Raw genomic sequence first — 22,796 nt, 5'->3', positions numbered from 1 at the left:
ACTGGGACACCAGACTACTTAAAATCAGCTGAAATTTCTATGAAAGAGAAAGAACTCTCTACTTACATCTTCTGAAATTTAGTGATAATTAAGAGACTTACAGAGTGAATACTTGATCCAGGATATATTTTTGCCTCATTCACTTAAACATTTTCTTCTAGACCATACTAGCTATGTTTATTCGTAGGAGTGCCTACCAGGTTTGAGCTTTTGATGTGGTGATCTTTCTGGAGTCAAGTGGAGATAATTGCAATCTTCAAAAACCTACACCAGCAGGCTGTGTTGCTAATAATTGTATCTTTAGGTGGCATTGCAGGTGAGATGGGTCAACAGACCCAAGTTTGTTCTTGTAGCCAGGTACAGTTCTGAATGCAAACACAGCTGATGCTCTATAGAGTAAGATGACACTGGAGTCTCATTCCTTGTTCTTAATATGGAGCCATAGGAAAGAACAGTGTGGAAAGAGCCAGCAAACTTTTTTATCCCTTAGTCTCAGATCAGTGTAATTTTGGCTGGACCCGTATGCCAGATGTCTATACAGGTAAGCTCAGGACAGCACCCAAGTTGGGCAGCAGGCTGGAATTGTAAAGTGATCCAAATCAGAATCAAACGTGTGACCTGAGACTGCTCTCTCCTTCCACAAGGGCTTGCCCCAGGCAGTGAATGGATTGGGATGGTATTACCACAATTTTAAAAGAGACTACAGAAAAGCAGCCGAACACTGGTTAATTGCTGAAGAACTAGGAAATCCAGATGCATCATACAACCTTGGTGTCCTTTATTTAGATGGAATTTACCCTGGAGTACCTGGTAGAAATCAAGTGAGTAAATACTTTACAGTCCATAGTAGTAGTAATAGTTTCTTACATTATGGCCTGGTTTAGAAGTTTTTGCTTAATTCTTGAGACTTCTGTGTTCACTCTGAGTTGGATTTTATTACCTTTTGTCATAAAGAAGGGAATTACTGGCGAATTCAGTCAGATTGCTTAGAGACAGAGATACTACTCAAATATCTTAGTCATATTTATATTCATGTGTTTGTGTTCCTTTAATTTGGAAACAAAACAGGTGCAGGTTTAACTTCAGGGACTAACTTTGGTTTCCTGCTTCTGGGGACACCATCCAGGATAGTGTGTCCTCTCACGTTGTGTGATCCTTTCAGTTTCCCCCAGCTTTAGATTGGAAAGGATATAGGGAGAGGGTATGTTCCACAATAGATGAAAGCATCATAACCTTGTCCCTGAAGTTGTGAACAGCTATGCTACATTCATATAATTTCTCAGAAACCTCAGCACTGCAGTAAAACACCTTCAAGCCAGACTTCCATATATCACCATTTAACATAGTCCTGACAGACTGCACTGTTTTGATTTGTCTTTCTGTGACAAAGTACATTTATTTAATTTTGCACATGTCAATGAGAAAAGTTACTTCTCCCTAATAGGAAGGGTCTACTTTGGTTATATTCCTTATAATTAACTTTGCTGTGTTAAAATGCTGTGCTGTAGTTCATGACTGACAGCACAAACAAAGTGAAGTAAGCTGTAATAAATGTGAGCAGGCCTTGTACCTTGGAGGTAAAAGATATTTCCAGTGTGGCCTTTGAGTTCTGAAGTCTGGATATACTCCAGACAGTGAGCATTTCTGCTAGCAACAGCAGTACTCACCAATATATGCATTTGACAAGCGCATTTTCACTTCCCTGCAACCAAAATACATATTTCAGAATGGACTGATCATAGGAGTACCCCTAAAAGTGCCTAGTTTTCTTTATTCACCAAAGCCATTGGAAAGAAGTACTTTGTTATGGCTGCTCTAGATAATCTGAAGTCCATGCTCATGATCAGTGATTAAAAACTTCCTGAAATAAAGTATTTCAGGCTGTATGCTGCTTTGATTTACATTACAGATTACCATTTCCAAGTATAAAACATGGACACAGCCCTCCTGCTTCTGCAGCTCTGGTCCTGCCTACTCAGCCTGTTTTATCTTTTATAAGCCAGTTGCAGAGGCTTGAGCACTGTGTTTGTGCAGTGCAGGACACACTAAGCTTTGCTGCTGCTCCACAGCCTTCACTTGGGCATTGCCAGTGCTAAAGTCTCATTCTCTGTTTTTTCTCCAGGATCCCTTATTAATCTTCCTAATAGCAAATCACTGATTTTTACTTTTTTCTGTGCACGTGAGACTTGTATGCTGCCAAGTGTTAGTTACACATTTAGACACATTTCTATTTGACATTCTGTATGTTACTAGCATATATGTTTTTAAAAACCTTTTTCCAGCCTAAACCTTTAAAAAATTCAAGGAAAGGAATTAATTTCACCTAAATACATTAAAAGTAGTTAAAATGGTTTGCACTTGCTAGTCAGTTACCTCTTCTAATTCATCTAATGAAACGAGCCCCAGAAAATTAAATGAGCCCAAGAAAACAAAACTCAATAAACATGAATAATGCAGAGTTGCTCAATTTTGCCTTGTTTCTTCACAGACAGTTGCTGCACGCTACTTCTATAAGGCTGCCCAAGGCGGACATATAGAGGGGACTTTACGATGCTCTGTGTACTACATCACAGGAAACATGGAAGACTTCCCTAGAGATCCAGAAAAAGCTGTAATGTAAGGAATGAAACAGTTTGTTAAAGGAGTATATTTCTGGTGGGATAGTTTTAAGCCCGTAGTCTAAATATCTTGTACTTCATGGTACTTAAAAAATCCTCGACAAAAGGTTCTTCTGCAGTAAAGTTTGATCCATGTCAATATGTATATTGTTTAAATGAACATTAGATTTTGAGAGACTGAGTACTTTTAGTATTCTTTTTTGCTTTCTTTTTTTTTTTTTTTCTGGAAAACTCAGATTGTATCCAAAACTCTGAGAAAGCCATCTAACTTGATTTTCAAGAAATATCAGGGTTCTGATGCAGTAGAGCTGGTATTTTGCATCAAGAAAAAGGAAGATAATTAATTATAGCACTAATTAAGTTATGTTTGTTTTCTTTAAAAAAAAAAGGAAGTAATTTTGCCAAGAAAAAATATGGGATTTCTTTGATATGTTCGTGGAGATGAATGGAGGAAATGTTCTCATTCAACAGTTATAAGGCAGATGCAGCAATTATGGCGAAATCCCATAGTTTGTTTTACAGAAAAAGTCAGAAGGTGATCCCAAATCCTCTTGTGTCCTTTGAGTCAGTGTGAGTTGCAGTAGCATTACTGGAGCCCAGCTGTTCATTTTTTGTTTGTTCTTTTCTACAGCTGGGCAAAACACATTGCAGAGAAGAATGGCTACTTAGGTCATGTAATCAGAAAAGCTCTCAATGCTTATCTGGAGCTTTCATGGTATGTTTGTTGTGTTCTCTTCAAGTATTTTTCTACTTTTTCACTTTATGCATGATAAAATAATGGATATTGGGCCGTCACCTCAAAAAAACGCAAATAGCAGCACCTCTGAAATCAGCAGCAAAACACCCACAGACGTAAAGGGAAGGAGTTGACCTAAAGCACAATTCAATAGTTCTGACAGAATCAAGGGAAGAAGAGGGAGTTTGTAGAGTGAAATAGTGTTGTATCAGCTGCCTGTCATTTTTATCCCATAGTAACATGCACTGGATTAGCCAGAGGACGGCCTTTCATTTTTAATACTACTTCTGTTCCAAAAACCATACTTCTCTTTCTTTCTTCTATGTAATTACGTCATGAACAGACGGGCTGCTGGATTAGATTTGTTCCTTTTTTTGGATATGAGTAATACTGCCTTTTCTGTAAAGTATACTAGGAGGCTTTGATACCCAATGAGACAACCAAGAGATTTTGAAGTTCACTTTGAGTGAGTTGCATGAGTGTCCTGTCCTGTGCACATGACAGGTCATTAAGATCCCAAAAGGTCTGGTCTCAACAGTTAGGAGGAAAAATCTGGTCGAGTCCCACCTGAGATGCCAGTGACTGGGCGTGTATGGTTAGTCACTTATACACACTAATCAAAGTAATCTCTGGTTTTAGGACTATGTTCCTGTTGAAATCTTAGCTTCTGAATGATTCTTCGTGTATCATGCACAGGTGTAAATTGCTACACTGCCAAGGAAACCAATTAGTATGTGTTCCTCAGTCCTTGGTGTTAGCAGACGCGTGTTCTACGTATCTCTTAGGTATGGTAGTTTGATCTTCAGAGACTGATTTGAAGGCCCTAAATGTAGTATCTTTTCTGAATTGCTCTTGGAGATGTAGGATCAGAAGAACTTAACTTCCCAACTTAAGTATCCTGAATTCCTTCTGTGCTGCGAGGTCACTATTTTACAAAGAAAATACAAGGGTGAATTTGTAATCTTGCAGAAGTAATCGGGAAACAAGAGTTACACCTGCTAATTCTGTAAGGGCAGCTGCTTTCACAATTTAATTTAATTGCTTAAGCACTTACTCTTGAAGTGAAATGCGTGTTTAACCATTAGACCCTGAATCTTGCTTGCTGTGGTTTTAGCTTTGTGTTGTGGACAAAATCATTTGAAGCATGATGCTTTAATAGGAAGCTTTAGTAGGAAAAAATACAAGTGTTCTTTTTATAATTTTTAAATCAAACACATGAGTGTAAAGACTTCCGCTTAGTTTTGAATGCTTAGTCTTCATAATATTGAGTAGATGAGTGACGGGGAACATGAAAGAGATGCTCTTCTCTGGAATAATGAGCAGTGCTGTACCACTGTACTGCAATACTGAATTGCTATACTGCAAATACAAAATTAGCTTTTATTACTTGCTTTATAGTCAGTGAGGTGCCTAGAGTCCATAGAGGAAGTGAGATTTTGTTTTATTCATACATTTAAATATAATAAGAACCAATTCCTGTTCCAAAAAGCCTGTAGTCTAAAAAGACAAGACAAGTCATAGAAATAAAAGGGTAAAGCACACCAAAGAACTGCTTAGGTGAAAGTTTCACAGATATATACACAGCTAAGTTAATTACAGGATTTTTTTAAGTGAAGGAGGTAAGAGTCTTTTGAGAATGTTTTAGCTGAAACATTTAAATAGGTAATTTAGCGTAATACTAATTCAGCTTTATCATCAGTCTTGCACTTGGAGTAAATGCACAGCAGAGACATTTCAGCTTCAGTTCAAGAGAGAAAACTGCAGGTCATGGAGATCCAGCATGGTTTGTTACACCAAGCATTGCCAGTAGATGTAGCTGTTTTCATGGATTTGCCAGTCTCTTGCTTTTCAACCTGGTATCGAAGTTTTATTAGGTGATTTTATCCATTTATTTAGTGGATTTCTTGAACTATAACTAAAATGCATGCTACTTTTGTTAGTTTTCTCACTAATTTATTTTATCTAATGTTAGGCATGAAGCTCTGCTGCATTACGTTCTAGCAGCTGAAACTGGGATTGAAGTGTCACAGACAAATTTAGCACATATATGTGAAGAAAGACCAGTAAGTAAATATATTCACAACTCATCCTAAAAGGAACACTTGTTAATAATAGTGTCATCCTAATCTCTTATCTGTGATATGAATTGATTAGTTATTTTCTTCCCAGGACCTAGCAAGGAAATACCTGGCAACTGATTGTGTCTGGAGATATTACAATTTCTCTGTTTCTCAAGTCAATGCACCCTCATTTGGTATGTATAAGGAGCTATTTCTGAATTTTAACTTTTTTTTTACTTTTCAAAAACCTACATTTGTTACAATTTCCATGTGAGTGAACAAGTTAAGGGAAGAGTAATCCCTGCTTATCCTACATTTCCCATTTAGTGTTTTGATAGGAATATCAGGGAGGAAAAGGTATTCTAAGTGTTGTGTTTCAGCACAGCTTTTTTGAAAAATTCCTTTTTATGGCATAAAATAGATAAAATTTGAATAAAATAAAATAATAAAAAAAAGTCCTGAGAAGGGGCTAGATATTTATAAGCCTGAGCAATTTATTCAAGGTTTGAGAAAAAAAATAGTAGTAGACTTTAGGAGCTCATGTGGGTTACTTTATCAAAGAGAAAATCCAAAGGCAAATATACTTCCATATCATAATTGAGTCATGAGAAACTAATGAAGGCTAAAGGATTGCTTATCTAATTTATTCTGAGTTCTGTTAGGGTACAGAGTTTATCAACATTGGCTCAGCTTACCTTGGAGAACTGCAGGATGGTCTGTGGGGAAAAAAAAAAAGTTTATTTACTACATATGTGTTACATTCCTCCAGCTTTAAATTTTACTACATCTGTGACTTTAGTGACTTAAGTAATTTTGGTGCCTTTGAAAGAGCTATTCAGTATATGAAAAGATTGATCTGATTGTCTTACAAGAAGGTTTAAGTGCTTTGTAATAAAGCATGTAGAAGAGTAGACCATAAAAATAATGCAAACAGCACAGAAACTGAATAGCACAGTGATAGAGGCTGAAGCTACAGGAGCTGGCAAACCCAGTTAGCTTTCCTGAGGAGATGCCTTAGCAAGGTGCAGTTTGCTTGACCCTTTGGTAGATGCACTGGTACAACCTTACATCAGAGAAGCTTCTGAGGGTCAGATTCATAAGGTGAGACTGTGATTCCATTCGAGTAAAGGAAAGAAGAATTGCTGTGTCAACAGGGGAAGCATTTTATTACTCTCTCTCTTCCTCATGAGTAATGCAAGGGGAGTTTTATCTCAGACCCCTTCCTACAGCAGTGGAGAATAAAATACCCAATGTAGGGCCTGGGAGTGAGAGTCTAACCATGGCAGCAGAGATTCCCAGGGCTACATTATCAGTGCAACACAGGGTGACCTCAGTGCCACTACCTATTGCAGGAGTTCTCTCTGGGCCAGGGAGATTGGTAGGCATGGTTGATTATGGTTGAGGTGGATTCACTTCTTGATGATTCACTGCAGCATTCATTGCCTTCCACTCCATATCTGTGCCAGCTCACCCACATAGTCTTTCTGCCTTTGCTGTTGGGTTATTAACCAACTTGCTTCCTGCAAGAGTTCTGCCATAGTCCACTGTAAAATCAGGTGGGATTTCCAGGTAGCTGCTATAGATTCCCAAGGTAAGGTATAGAATTGCTTCAAACAATTTGGGGAAAGCTTAGGTCAGATAAGCATAAACACAGTCATAGCAGTTTTAAAATTCTTTAGCCTAGTCTAGTGCATTGTCATGCTTCCATGCTCTGTTGGTGCATTTCGTTACTGTGCAATATTACAGAAAGATGTTTGTAAAATATTTGCTTCATATTGCTTCCTTCTGGACCCAAAAAATTCTGTACCTATTGTTGTCCTGAGTTGGATTTACAACTAAGTGAAATTATCATCAGCAAAGTTCTGTAACTTTTGGGATGGGTTCAGCCATGATAGTGATGGGTACAAAGTGAACACTTACATGGTGTGGTTTTGAGTCTCATCGAGTTAGCAGAGCAAACTTGAGTAATAAGGCTACAGGTTGCCCAAAGACAGATTCAGCAAGTGAAGAAGGAATGCAGTATAAAGTCTCCCAAGTCTGAGCTTTTGTAAAATGTAGCAATATCATTCACTAAATTTGAGACAAACCGTGAGAAATTTCATCCAGGATAAATATTTTCAGTGGGCAGGCTGATGTAGAGTAGCCATGAAGACAATCAGAGAGAGAGAGTAACTTTAATAGAACTTTAAATAGAATTACTATTAACTTCTCCATCACATTACTAATTCTTTTTTCTGCAAATACTCAGAATGATGTTCTACTGCTTTCCTCCACAGCTTATTTGAAGATGGGCGATTTCTACTACTATGGTTACCAGAATCAGTCTAGAGATCTGGAGCTCTCCATGCGGATGTACGCACAAGCTGCTTCAGAGGGAGATTCACAGGTGGGTCTGCAGTTGTGATATATTTACAAAACATCAGAGTTTAGAACAATCTGAGGATTTTTCTGTCTGGTTATTCTGCTTGGCTGCATCTGCACTGAAGAAATCTGCTAGAATAAGTTCTAATTATTTCAAAATACCTTGTGAGTCAGTAGTTTCTGTGTCATGGTAATAGAAGATAAATCCAGCAGCGATGGAGAGTCCTAGAATTAGGTCTTTTTGAAAGCTAAAGGTGAATGGCCTAATTCAGTGCTACCTTACCTTGATACTGTTGATTTGTTATGTCCTTGGTATTTTTGCTGCTGCAAGGGTATTTTTGCTGCAATTAATAAACTGCTAAGTTGTTTTCCAGTCCTATCCTCTGCTATTTTAGGTTATAAAGATAGCAGAAGACTGGCCCATTTCCCTTGGTATATTGAGTGGATCCTAGCATGAGTTTTGTTCAGCAACAGAAGATTCCTCTTAAGATGCTTTATAATTAAAAGATATACTATAGTACTTTACTAAAGACATGCAGTGTTTCAACACTTAGTTTACTGCCCTCAGACCCTCCTGAAGTGCATTAGGTGCAATATTCTGTCCTCCTTGTCTCTGTGACAATGTCCCCATGCTGTATCTTGTATGTGAATTTATTAGAGGTAGCATTATTGAGTTCTGTTTTGAGGATATCGAGACAAAACACTACAGCTAAACTAGCAGATGAAAGGAGAGATACATGAACCATTGCTTTCAAGTATGAAAGCCAAACTAAAAACTCTAATGCGTCTCATTTGTGTTCATCTTCAGGGCTCTAAAGAGACATAGGGATGCCTAAGACTTGTCCAAGTTTTGTCTAAGATTAAGGACTTAAATTGTCTAGAGGAAATTTCTGCTCTCAATTTCAGTATTCAAGTTGCTGTTCCTCTATAGAGCTAGATGGAGGGGAATATAAAAAAAAAAAATAATTATTCCATTTTTGCTTTCAGTCTGTTTTTCCCTAGTAGATTAAAAAAATTACAGTTTGATATGGTGGCTGTATTTAAAGAGCAGTTAAAAATTAAAAAGCTCAGATCTTTTTCCACATGATTTCTAAGAAAATGGTGTCGCAACAGATGAATGACAATTCTTGTGTTTTTTCAGTGTTTACCTGTCTCTCATAATTATTCAGTGAAGATCACGTACCAAATGAATTTATAGAAGGCAGTTATGATTATTTAGATACTTGATGCCTACAGTAAACCTTAAATATATATATGACAATTTAATGGGTAAAAAGCATGCATGCTTTTTTACTTTTAGGGTTTCTTTAATTTGGCCCTTGCCATAGAAGAGGGTAACTCCATACCTTCCTACATTCTGGATCACTTGGAAATTGATCATGCATTGCATTCTAGTAATACATCACTTCTTCAGGAACTCTATTACAGGTGAGTCTTTTTTCCCCTTAATCAGCTTCTTCTGTTTGGGTAGCATTTACTCTGGAGAACAGCAACTCCTGTAATTATTAACTTTGTTCACTTGTATGATTTAAGACAGGTTAAGGTCAACCTTATGCCTGTTAAAGAAAGAGACCTGATGATATGTGGTTACCTGAAACAAGAGGGGACTAGATTTGAATGATCCAGGAGGTCTTTTCCAGTTCAACATATTTAAGTTCCTAAGTTAGGCAATGACAATTTGTACACTGTCCAAAACAGTCTTTTAATGAGAAATATATCATAATTTTATATGGAACTTAAAAATATATAACTGGGATAAGAGCAGTTCTGCCTATTTGTTCTGCAGAAATGTTCCAGCCTGACACAGAATATTAGATATGTGAGAAGGTTGTAGGTCTGCTGCCTGAAGTGCCCACACCAGCACTAAAAACCATCTTGAGACCTCTAGTTCCAATACAGAACTTAGGTTTCCTTTACCTGGGTAACACACCCTGTGCTGGAAATCACAGAGGGAATGGGAAGTTCACACAGTTAGTTGGTGGATTTGTGGAACTGCCTTTCAGTTATTTAAAAAAGGAGGAGCTAACAATTATTATATGAGGCTGTGATCCAAGAATTAGTGGTTTGTCATCTGTTTTGCTACTGTTGTGTGACCCCAAAAAAGTGGAGATGATATCATCATTAAAACCTCATTTGTCGTTTCACCAACAATCCACTGAAATTGTACTTCACTGCAGTTAGCCTGAACTTGTGCCCTAAATTACCTCCACTTTACGTGAACTTACAAGTGAGATAAATAGGGCTTCTGGACCAGCTGTTCTGTCTGGAATTGTAAGCAGAATTCTGCATTCACTTGGGCTGAATACAGCTGCTTTGCAATGTGAAGAACTCCAAAGTTGACAGCACTGCAGCATTTTCTCATCATCATACACTCTTTCTAGAAGGGCACGTATTTTTAAATATATATATATACACACATCTAATATATAAATTATATCTATTTTTATATAAATTATATATTTTAATTTTTTTTCTCTTTCTATATATATGTACACACCTCCTGTGCCCACTAACTCATCCCTGCTCAGCTTGGTAGAAAAGAGTCAATTGTAGCTTAAAATAGGTGCCTGTGATTTAAACTGTCTGAACTCCCCTAGTAGGCAAAGTCCTGATGGATAGAAGTGAGAGAGCTACTCGGCTCATCCCACAACTGAAACTTCATAGCTACTCAACTAAAGCACTCCTCGAGCTCCGACTGCATGGTGTGATACTCCATTATCTCTAAAGGGAGTTTAGACGCCAGTGTCCTGCACAGGCACCTAAATTTTGTATATCTAATCATAAATCAAGTCCTCCTGCTGTTGACTCGCATTAGTTAGAACGGAGCATCTTGGGTATAATCTGCATTGTGACTGCTTAGCAAGGGTAGCCTGGATGCTTAGAACTCTTGTTGATTAATAAGAAAATTAAAAAGTACACTCCTAGGGTAAGGTATTACATTATTAAGTAGGTTAATCTGGTGTTTTTATAATTTTTTTACTTTACCACCTGTGAGATGGTGATGATGGTGCCTGCTTATTTTTCTGGGTTACTGGGGTTTCCTGCAAACCTACTTGAGATTCCCAGGTGACACATGCCACAGGTTTGTAGAGGAGGACTAATTAGTTGTTTTAATCTTTTTGTTGTAGATGCTGGAATAATAGTAACCAAGAATCAATCAGTCCATGCTCATTGGCATTGCTTTACTTTTACATGAGAGTTTTCTGGAACAATATTCTACAATCTACTCTGGTATGTATTGCTCCTTTGGTACATGCACAGTTCAGTTGGAGCACTACCTTGGCTTTACGCTGCTCTAATTATGTTTTTAAACTTACTGTCACAGATCTACTTCTTGGGAACCTTTCTTTTGTCCATTTTGGTTGCATTTGCAGTGCAGTATTTTCAGTCTTTATCTGGTAAGTATTTGTCATAGTGAAATGGAAGATAGATAAGTGATCTTTTTATTTTAGTAAAAACTTGAAAAATAAAAGCAGGTGTTCTAGGTTTGCTAGAGGTACTTCTGAACAGAAACTTCTCTGACAGGGAAGTAACTTTTTGATCATTGAAAAAGGTTGATTAAATAAGGCAGAGGTTTAAACCTGTTGGCTTCTGAACTGCACAAGATTATGAATGGAAAAAAAGATACAATTTCCCATCTCTCAACATGCATGATTTTGTATTTTTCCCTGTTTCATATGACTGGATCTATTCAGATACAAGGTAGCAGTAAAAAAGTGAGGTTCAGGGAGCTGGTACACTGGCATAACTTAGGAGGGAGCAGTTCAGCCTCTTTAGGCCAGTAATAGAATCAGTAAATCCATTCAAATATTACTTGCAGACCCATCCTGTCCAAAATTAGGAAGGTTTGCTATATGTTCTCTTTTCTGATGGGACAGAGAATATTAAGGGACAGAAAACTGAATGCCAGACTTCAGGCTCTTAAAACTCCCATTATTTTCTTACCATATTGAAGGAGATATCAGAGACAGAACTACATTACTCAGGAAAGGTGGGGGGGAGAAATAAATCTACCCTACCATCACATGGAAGAATTAAGAAATTGTCAATTAAAAATCATTGCCAGCTTCAACCAAGAGTTTCACTTCAAATCACAAGACAGGATCTTGCTTGGGGAGTTGTGAAGTTAGTATCACTAGTTATGAAGATGATTTCTTCCATTAAATACGTTTTCTTATATTGTGATTTAACCCCAGTTGGCAGTTTTAAGCCCATGTCAGAAAATACTGTTTTCTGATATATTTCTGTAATAAAATACAGAGAATTCTGCTTTCTACAACCTACATCTGTAGGGAATAGTATATTTAAAAAACTAAAACACTAAGTATAAAAATATTATTTGAATTTTGCAATTCCTAGATATCATTTAAGACATTTAGCTCTGTGTAATGCACTGACTATGGGAATAATTCTGAAACCCTGTTTTGCTTACTTACTATAATTCATGTAACTTGGGAATCATACTACATGTGTACGAAGTTAAAGTTACAGATATTTTTCTTTCTATATTCCCTAACCTTTTAGTGTTATCTTTATATATTATATGCACATAATATTTAAATATTAATATACTTCCTCAGATGCAGTGGGGTCTTTTTTAATAATTTCTTTTGACATTTTTCCAAAGCCCATAACTCTCCTGGAACAAGATCTGAACCATTGTCAGATGAACCATCTTCCTCAGGGAACAGCAGTGAGGATGCCACTGGACTAGTACAGCAAGATGAATCTTCTTTATCAAACAGTGTAGCACAGCAGGTGTCAGACCCTCAGAATCCTGTTACAAGCTGAAGTGTTGTTTTCTTAAGGTTGACATCTCATTGGGAAGGTGAAATATGAACAACTACACATCTAAGAACTGGCAATCAACCCTATTAGTGGCATTAGTAATAATTAGTGACAGTCCAACAGCCAAAATTATAGGGAAATTCACTGATCTAAATCACCCCTATAATTGATTAACACTCCAAACAGGTTATGCAGATAATTTCACTATACCAAACATGATCATTCTGTATTTTATTGAAGGACTGGAAGAAAACATGTAAAGTCTTTGCCTAATTGAAAAATGAACAAAACTCCTACAGGTTTTGATGAAGAAGTTTTAGTCACACATACTAAGTAGCCTTTACTGTGTTTGATCTTATTTTGCTGGTGAAATTACTAGAGTTTTCCAAGTTGGAAGCATGGAAATTTCATAAAAGTGAAACCCAGTCATCAACACTTTACAAGTTCCATGGCACACCAGCCAGAACTTCAGCCAATTGTGATTGTGATAACAATTCCTTTTTTGGGATTTTTGCTGTTCAGTTGGTGGTGGGGCTGCTACCAGGCAGTGGAGACTGTGACCTTCCCCCACTACAGCCCCAATGACTGATATCATCAGATACCTCCACAGCCATGTCCTGGTGGGCACCAAGGCTCAAAGCCTGGTCAAGGGCAATATGTTCAGCAACCCCCAGCTTGAAGTTTTACACATTTACATGAGAATTCTGCAGAAGGTATATGGGATCCACCTGGAGCATTTCTACACAATGCCAGACAATGTTGATATAAATCAGCTATGGAGAAACACCAACAGCTAGAGGCAGAAAAGCAGGGGGCAGTAGTGAAGCTGAAGAAACTGAACATTGTTTCAGTTGATCATCGAGCAGAGGTCAAGCGACCAACAGAAAATGTTCAAGAACTGGAGCAACTGCTGAGGCAGGACTATCCTCAAAAAGAAACAGCTTTGCAAGTGATTTTGCAAAAGAAGTCAGAAATTGCAGAGAAAACCCAAAAACTAAGTAAGCTCAAGCGACAATGGCTACTTTGAAGGAAGAAGAACACTTGAAATAAAAAATTTTGAAGAGTCCAGAGGAACTGAAAAATTACCAAAAAATTGTACTTGACAAACCTGATCACCTTCTGCAGCAAGTAACTTGCTCAGTTGATGCAGGGCAAGCAATGGACGTTGTCTACCTGGACTTCAAGGTTTTTGATACAGTCCCCCACAGCCTTCTCCTGGAGAAACTGACTTGTTACAGCCTTGACAAGTGGTCTGTGTGGTGGGTCTGGAGCTGCTGACAGACCATACCCAGAAGGTGATAGTAAATAGTTCCTTCTCAAACTGGCAACCAGTCACAGGTGGGTCCCCCAGGGATCAATATTGGGACAATGTTGTTTAACATCTTCATATATGACCTAGATGTTGGGATCAAGAGCATGCTGATGCAGTTTGCTAATGACACCAAGATGAGTGGAGAGGTTGACACTCCAGAAGGGAGAGCCACCCTCCAGGATGACCTAGACAGGTTGGAGGAATGGGCTAGCAGGAACCTGACAAAGTTGAATGGGGAGAAGTATCAAGTCTTGCACCCAAGAACACATAACCCAGGAGCGCAGTTCAGACTGGGATCCTCGTGGGTGGAGAGCAGCCCTGTGGAAAGGACCTGTGGATAACAGGCTTAACATCAGAGAACAATGAGCTGCAGCAGCAAAGACAGACAATGGGATGCTGGGCTGCATCAACAAGGGCATCACCAGCAGAGAGAAAGAAGTCATCGCCCCGCTCTACTTGGCACTTGTCACACCACACCTGCAGTATTGCCTTCAGGTTTGGTCCCTCACTGCAGACAGACTGGAGAAGGGCCAGAGAAGGGCCACAAGAATGGTCAGAGGACTGGAGGACCTGCCATATGAGGAGAGGCTGAGAAGACTGGGTTTGTTCAGCCTTGAGAACAGAAGGCTTCGGGTGACACCTTATTACCCTGTTCCAGTACTTAAAGGGTGGCTACCAAGAAGATGGAGACTCCCTATTTACAAGGAGTCACTTGGAAAAGACAAGGGGTAATGGGCACAGGTTGCTCCTGGAGAGATTGCAATTGGACAGAAGAAGTAAATTTTTCACTGTGAGGAAAGTCAAACACTGGAATAGTCTCCCAAGGAAAGTGGTAGATTCCCCCACACTGTACAGTTTTAACTCAGCTTGACAGGGTGCTGAGCCATTGCTTATACACTATAGTATTAACTAAAAAGATTGGACCAGATGATCCTTGAGGTCCCTTCCAACCTGGCATTCTAATTTTCTATGATTTTATATTCCATCCTAAATCTTTGATGCAAAAAGTTTTAAAAGAAACACACCAGGAAGATTTGCAATATGATCATAACATAGTAGTTCTGTGGGCTAACCCTTGGTCAGAGTCTCACAAGTGTCAGCTATTCCCAGGTGGACACAACAAAATGTTTCCCACCCTGCCAAGAGCTGCTGATTAGAGAAAGTAGCTTCCCAAATTAATAAGTAAAATAACATTGTAAGTGTGAACAGGTGACATTAAGTGAATGAACAATTTATTTTTTGATTCTTCCATGGATAACATTGGCAAGGATTTATTTAATGGTCTACAGTAACTCTTACAAGACACCGATTTAAGTGACAATTTATTTGATAAATGTCTGATGCGAATATGGATAACAAGTATGGAGTGCAAATACCTTCTGATTTAAAGCTGTCTGCTAAGTGGCTGTAGGAAAGGCCTGACCTTTAAAGCAGGTGTGCATGCACCTCTGCAGTGATGTAGATCACAGACTATAAATTGCATCAATCTATGCATTACTGAGGGTTAAGTCCACTCTCCTTGCACTACATTATTTACTCTTGTAAATAAAAATATTTTTCTAATTCAGCCTGTATGTGGAGGATTATTTTTTAAGCACCTGTCACATGAAATAGTATCTTACTGTTTGTCATTTGAGGAGGTTTGTCAGAAACACGATTTCACATCTGTATTCCAGAAGACAGTTTAAGGAAAGCTGCAATGTATTTCTTGACGCCAGCAGTGAATAGTTAGGTCTTTGTTCATTGTTAGCTATTACATCAGAAGTTCTACTAAAGTATACTTACAGTATGTTAAGATAAGCAACTCTTCACAATAAACTGGCAATACTTGAGGCTGAAATAATAATAGTTACATTACTATCTGTCACTTCTTTTAAGATCTAGGGGGCTATTATTTGACAACCTAGAGAAGCAAGCAATTACCAGAGAGAAAGAGAAGATGTTTAGTTTAGGGAGCAGCTACATATTTCTACATTCTACATCCACAAAGAAGAAAAAAAGAAAAAAGTTGCTGTATCAATAAATATTTTGTGTAAATTGAAATAAGACCCCTGAAGTTTATAGACTGCAACCCACACTGAGTGGTCAGGATGGGAGCAAGGAAATAATAAATCACAAGTATGGAGTTAAAATGCTGCTTGTTTTTACATTTCATAGAAGCCCAGCCCTCTGACCAACAGAAGTGCTTTAGGTGGTGTAAGTGATGGCTGTTTTTCTCCCTTGGCTCAGCCCAGAATAATCTTTAGCAAAATAAGTTAAGAGACAAAGAATTTCAGAGTGGTTATTTAAAAATAGGAACCGGATTATCTGAAAGTAATGACATTTGCACCAACTATGCACAGGTGTGTTACAGCAAGTGACACAGGAGAGGCATTATTACATACCAGGTATCAAAGTGCTGTGAAAAAAGAATTAGATACCAACTACAAATTAGGAAAGGGAGAGAGGCGAAGGCAAGCTGAAAAAAGTCAATGTTGAGTAGTTCTGAGTGGTAAGCAACTTTAAGGTTATGTAGCAGGCAATTCAAACCTTATGCAAAATTTGCACCTATACTGAAAAGTTTGTTCTGTTTTGAATGACATAGCAAGGTGGTAGCAGGACAGACCAGAGCATGGGCATCCTTACGTGGGTGACCTTGTGACCACTGCATGGTGCTGCTTCCCAGTCCATACAGCAATAAACATTACCTCCCAATACACAGGCATGAGTGTTTCCTTCAAGTTATATATTAATACATGCTTTAAATTTCTATTGCAAGGTATGACTTTTATTCAGTGATAAAGGGAACAATTAGATGGGAATTAGTCCTGACACACTGGTTATGTATTTTAAGTACAACCTTTATGGGACTTTTGTATTCCCATTCAAGCTACTAGGAAAGCATAGTCTTTAAAAGCATGTGGGAAACATGGATTATCTTTGAAGAGATTTGTTTTATAGCAGACTTTTTGTGTAAGCTGTCCCCATTGACTGATGGACTATGACATTTAACACTTGCTGACTGTTGACCCTTACCCTGGATGAAATGCAGCACAAAGGTACGAAACAGGTTGAATAAGCTTTGGCTGAGGAATTCCACCCACACACCCTCTCCTCTCCCAAAAGTATACGAACTGCATTAAAAGACTGGAATGTAAAAAGAACAGAAGTGAAGAAAAAAAAGCTGGAGTTTTTTAAGATTTGGAAGTAAGCTAAAGAATGATGAAGCAAGTCTGAGCATGGAGCAATTTCCTATGCTGTCTTCTAAGATCTAGGTGACAGGAGCAATTTCTGAATAATCAACAGAACATTGTAAAGTAAGAAAAAGCAGCTACCAGGATATAGATGAGCTGGAAATGCATCACGGCTAGGATGTTTATGAAAAGATCTAATTCCTATGCCTGAAGGCCAAATTATCATTTCCAGTTAAAAAAGAAGAGCAAGTCTATGTGTAAATGCAAGGCAACTGACTTTAAAAGCAGCTGCACACAGGTAAGTAAGCATCAAAACCAGAAAAGATCTGGGGCAATGAGCAACCAAAATGGAAAAGGAAATATCACTTGCAAAATCAGAGTACATGTTTATGTTACAGTAGCATGAGATGTGTTTACAAAAAAAAAAAAACCAAAAAAACCAACAATAAACCAACAAAAAAAAAAAACCAACAACAGAAAACCCTGACCACTTGCAGCAGATCAGATATTTTGAAGCACTGAGATTCCAAACTTAAATTGCACCAGTGCTATGTGCCCACTGACTTAAGGGACTTAGGTTGTTTGGTAAGTGCTATCAGATACCCATCCACCTTTGGGCATCTTAATAACCCCTTGGAAGAAAACTGGCTGCGACAGGTTTGTTTTAACTGTGTTCAGCAATCTTTCCTCTCTGCTAACGTACTCCTTGACCTTGCTACCCTCCTCAGTTTGCAGTTTGATTCCTGTTCTACTTCGTTTGTCCGTGTTGACCTCTCCTTAATCACTCATCAACCTCCTACAAAGCTTCCAATACTCAGCATTGCCTTTTGCTCTTATCAGCTCCCCCAGGTGAACAGGAGAAAGCACAAGTCCATTAGCAGAACCTAGCAACATTTTATGATAACCCACCAAAGTAGGAGCTGAGATACCTGCATAGTGTTTTCTGTCTGTTCATTATGGCATGGCCTAAGAAATGGCACAGCAAGTATCTTTAATTGTGCAAATTAGAAGCAAATCACCCTGGATAGATTTGTGTTAATGAACTAATGAAGCCAGGCTCCACTATCTGGCTTTGATTGGTTAAGTTCTTCCTGGGAAGCCATTTGCTTCCTGTACTGCTTTTTGGCAACAGTCCTCATCCATAAAAACCCCAAATGATGCCTAGCAATTGTGTAGGAGGATTCTTCTCAAACAGGCTCAAGACAGGCCAGGAAGCACACCACCAAAAACTGAGATGATCATGCCTCATGAGACAGGCATATACTTCAGGCCTCATTCAGATTAATTGTGGAGACAAACTGAGACTGCTGACCACTGCTATAGGCTGTTCCAGACTCCATTCCACCCTCAAGCAACTACTGTAAGATCAGTCCCTCTGATTTCACCAGCCTGTTGGTCAAACCAGCAGTCCAAGCATGTTCAGAGCTGTTTTGAAGGCTTGCTTTCCTAAGAGCAGCATGCTTAGCAAGTGTTTGCAGACCGTAAGAAGTCTTTCCAAAACACCAGTACTAACTGGAATAATAAAGTCTCCTCTCGTGCTTTACCTTGTTCCAGAAAGTCCAAAGCATAGTTTTTCACTTCTGCTCTGCAGTTAGTTAGTGGCAATAATGCTATCCCTGCCTCCTTGTCCCCTGCTGACTCCATCTGCTGCCCTACCCAGCTGTCCAGATTTAGAGGTCCACATCTGCTCATTGGTGGTGTTACCCTTCCAAGCCAGCTCCTGTTGCACATGGAGACCTCTTAAGATTTCATTTTTGGGTCAATTGCTGTTTTAGTCCTGGAAAGCAAGTGAACTATTTTGGTGCAGTTGGTTACAATACCAATAAGGGAAACCCAGGCACACCTACTGTAATGAAAAATCTAGAGCTGTCTACATTACACAAACATGAGAAATTGTGGAGAACCACAAATCTTTCCTCTAGATATTTTTGAGTCTTTACTACTCCGCTGTGTCTGTGCAATAATTTAAAGTATTAAAAGTCACCAGCAATCTTCAGTATTAAAAGCTGTTACCTCCACTGATTAAAAGCACATAGATGTCCTTACAGAGGCTAAAAACAACACAGAAGCAATTGCCATGCAGAGATAACCATGTCAAGTGCAGATGTGACCCTCAGGGGCTCTTGGTGCCAGGGTCCAGAGGCAGCCTGGCAGGGGTGTTGCTGCACAGCCTGTTTCTTGGGCTTTCCTAGGGCAAAGTTCCCTGTCCCTCACAGCACCATGTTATTGTGCTCTGCAAACATATTCTCTTTCTTTTTCCAATGTTAAAAGGGAATAAAAAGCTTCATTTTAATATCTTTAGTATCTGGAAGTTGTATCCTAGCAGCACCCCACAGGTTTGCAGAGAAGCAGCATATGACAGAGTCCGTTACACTGATGCTGATGCTGGAGACTAGAAACACCTTGTTCAGCATTTTGAGTAATAAAATACTTATGCAGCTTCCCCAGGAAGCTTCATTACCCCATGTGCTAACTCAGTTAGCAAGAGGAAATAATAAAAAGAATAAAACAAGCCAAAACAGGCTACTCTCCAAACCCCTACCTTGTGCCCCAATACCATTATCCTGGGAATAGATTCTCCTGTGATGCATTGAATGCTTGTTAAGGGTATGTGCATTTAAAAAAACACCACAAAACAACAAAACACCTCTTTCAGCTGGAATAACTTCAGTGGTTGTAAGTCTGCCTGTAAAAACCTTAACAGTTAAACTCACCAGGCACCCACCTACCCCACCACCCCTTGCAGATGAAAGGACAAATTCAGGTATCTACTCACCACTTTGTGTACTTGCCTCATGTAAGCCTAGGACTATTTGAAGGGCTGAAGATGGGAGGCTGGATTTAGTAAAGGCCTATTCTGCAAATATATAAAGATACATACAATTGATTCTTTCACTTAATCCAAATGTATTTTCTTTGGAACATTGTAAAGATTTTTCAGGCATTAACAACTACACACTCAGGACGCAGAGAAGGTCGGTTTATAAAATGCAACTTTTAAAGATACACAATATCAATGCTATGTGACTGAAGAACAGTTAATCTAAAATCTGTTAAGTATTTCTCTCTCCCTTGATTGCTTTGAATGCAAGCACAGAAGCCTGTCAATAGCTAAACAGCAATAACAGATATCAATTAACACATTCTCATCAAATCTATCATTATCTCAAACCCTTCGTGTCCTATATTGGGCTCCAAAAAGGACTGTCATGGTATAATCCTGGCCGTTAACTAAGCACCACACAGCCACTTGTGGGATGTGGGAGAGAATCAGAAGGGTACAAGTGAGAAAACTCATGGCTTGACATACAGTTTAATAGGTAAAGCAAAATACCCATGTGCAAACAAAGCAAAGCAAGGAATTTATTCACTGCTTCCCACTGGTAAGCAGGCATTCAGCCAGCTCCAGGAAAGCAGGGCTCCATATTGGAAAGACAGAGAACATCACTCCAAATGTCCCTCCCTTCCTCCTTCTTCCCCCAGCCTTACATGCCGATCATGACATCATATGATACAGAATATCCCTCTGGTCAGCTGGAGTCAGCTGTCCCAGCTGTGTCCCCTCCCCACTTCTTGAGCAACTCCAGCCTACTTGCTCATGGGGTGGTGTAAGGAGCAGAAAAGGCCTTGACTCTGTAAGCCCTGCTAAATAACTAAAATAACCCTGTATTATCAACACTGTTTTCAGCACAAATCCAAAACACAGCCCCATACCAGCTATTATGAATAAAATAAACTCTACCCCAGCCAAAACCAGCACAACACACAGAAACATCACACCAGTCTGGTGCTTTAAATTGAGGCTAGCTGAAAAAGAAGGCCATTTTTTGTTTGGCTGTGGAAAAAATTGAAGCAGGGGAAAAAGAAGAAGGGAGAAGGATATGCAAAAAAACCCCTAAACCCCACAATCACTGTAGTCCTAAGAGTCTTCCAAAGCCTTTTACAGTCTCCATTATTCTTCTATCATGAAAACAAACAAACAAACAAACAAAGCCACCAAAAAAACACTTATCTGTGTCTTTGCTGCAATTCTCTGATAAATACAGAGAATTTACAACAGTACAAAGGGACTTAGAATATTTTCCTGGAAGTCTAAGTGTAGCACAAGTCAAGACAGAGTTGATTCCTTAGGACAGTTCCTTGCTTGGGCTATCCCAGGTGCTATCTGCATGTTAACCTCTACTTGCTCTTTAGTGCAGAGGTAACTGTCCCCAACAGTACTGAGCAAAGGTCCAGGCAGCAGTAGTACTTGAACCTTGCTTGAGTTTATAAGCCATGTTACATCCCTGCCACAGGGAGCAGCACAGTCACCCAGAGTTGGTCCAGGGTACAGCTGGACTAGGATCTGGGGCTTGTACCCTCTAAGTTTTCCATACTGTTGGGTTTGCCATCGTTTCTGTTCCACCAGCCCTCAATATAGATCTCAACTACTTGAGTCTGGTCCAGACCAATGCACATTTGTTGGCACAGGTGAAGTAAATTTACGAAGTGCATAATCTACACTGCAAGACAGTTATTTTATCTCCATTTGATTAAGAACACTGAGTCACTCTTGCAGTCCTCTTCAAGGCTTCTGCTTGCTAGAGACAAATGTAAGAATTTGTCCTCAGGATGTATGTCTTGCTAGTAATAAAGTAATTAATTAGATTGTTCCTTTGGACATTTGACTTCCAGATGAAGTATTGTACACATTCAGCAGTTTTTTTTCAGCAGGACAGTTAGTGATAGAAATGGGCTATTATTGCAGAAAGACTGGACTTTATACCACTATGCAAACAAAACAGTGCTGCAGAGCTGTTCACCTCTCCACTGAAAAAAAGTATCACAAGATTGTGGTTTATGGCAGAAAACTGAATTACTCTGCTAGACATGACTGTAAATATGAGCCTGTACAGGAATCTCTTTATGAACATTCATTCAACCTGTCTCTGTGAAGGTGCCCCAGTGCCCAGTGTTTCCAGAAATCTGCTGCTCTACTGCTGCCTTTTATATATGTATACACACACACACAGAGCAATAAAACGTTTCCCTATTACACTGGTAGGTCTGTGTCTTCGTATAAAAAGGCAGCTTTTTTATTATTAAAAAAATACATTAAAAACATGTATTCAAAACAGTTTTGTGACTGGAGAACCTACACAGGATGAAGCAGCACTTAACAGCCTCTTACTCCAAGAAGGTTCATGTCTATATCTCTCACTTCACAGAACTCTGCCCTAACCCTACAAGTTATTGATGCATCAGAGAGGAAAATGTTGAGGTCCTGTTGATGTCCCAGTATTTGTGCCACAGGAGATGTGAACAGGAGCTTGGCTTTATAACGTGTCTAGCCCATAAGCATTGTCAGGAGTTCTTTTACCCTCCAGTGTTAATCTAACCCAGTTAGTTGGGGCACTGCTGGTATTCATGAGCATTTTCTCAGTTCCTACCTAGTCCTGCAGAAATTACTACAGGGCTAAGATTTCTACAGGTGGCTACTTGCAGCACTGAAGCTTGCTGGAGGTGCCAAGGGGCTGTGCAAGGCTGCCCAGCCTAGCAGCCACCTCTCAGATGGCTTCAGTTTTTTTTTCCCTTTTTGGGGGGTTTGGTCTGTTATTTTCAGGAGGTTTGGGTTTTTTATTGGTTGGGAGTTTGAGGTTTTTGGGTGTTTTCTTCACTGGTGGTACATGTTGTGGGACACATGCACCTAATGCTCTTCTCAAAAAACTAACAGACTAACAGTCACCACCTGTCTGTTATGCCAGTATC

General features: G+C 39.1%; 1 protein-coding gene across 1 annotated transcript in view; it reads left to right on the top strand.

The window, feature by feature from the left end:
* The window catches only part of SEL1L3 (sel-1 suppressor of lin-12-like 3 (C. elegans)), a 29,240-nt gene extending 16,674 nt beyond the window's left edge, over nucleotides 1-12,566 (top strand). Inside the window, exons 14-23 of the mRNA XM_010007306.1 lie at nucleotides 645-821; nucleotides 2,489-2,616; nucleotides 3,250-3,333; nucleotides 5,327-5,417; nucleotides 5,524-5,608; nucleotides 7,691-7,800; nucleotides 9,076-9,203; nucleotides 10,904-11,006; nucleotides 11,101-11,173; nucleotides 12,403-12,566. Of these exons, the coding sequence (XP_010005608.1) occupies nucleotides 645-821; nucleotides 2,489-2,616; nucleotides 3,250-3,333; nucleotides 5,327-5,417; nucleotides 5,524-5,608; nucleotides 7,691-7,800; nucleotides 9,076-9,203; nucleotides 10,904-11,006; nucleotides 11,101-11,173; nucleotides 12,403-12,566 (1,143 nt within the window). The remainder of the gene's footprint in view (nucleotides 1-644; nucleotides 822-2,488; nucleotides 2,617-3,249; nucleotides 3,334-5,326; nucleotides 5,418-5,523; nucleotides 5,609-7,690; nucleotides 7,801-9,075; nucleotides 9,204-10,903; nucleotides 11,007-11,100; nucleotides 11,174-12,402) is intronic.
* Nucleotides 12,567-22,796: the final 10,230 nt, after the last annotated feature.

The sequence above is a fragment of the Chaetura pelagica genome, unplaced genomic scaffold, assembly GCF_000747805.2.
Source record: "Chaetura pelagica isolate M959 unplaced genomic scaffold, ChaPel_1.0 scaffold261, whole genome shotgun sequence".
Classification (NCBI taxonomy): Eukaryota; Metazoa; Chordata; class Aves; order Apodiformes; family Apodidae; genus Chaetura; species Chaetura pelagica.
This window is presented reverse-complemented; position numbering and strand designations above follow the sequence as displayed.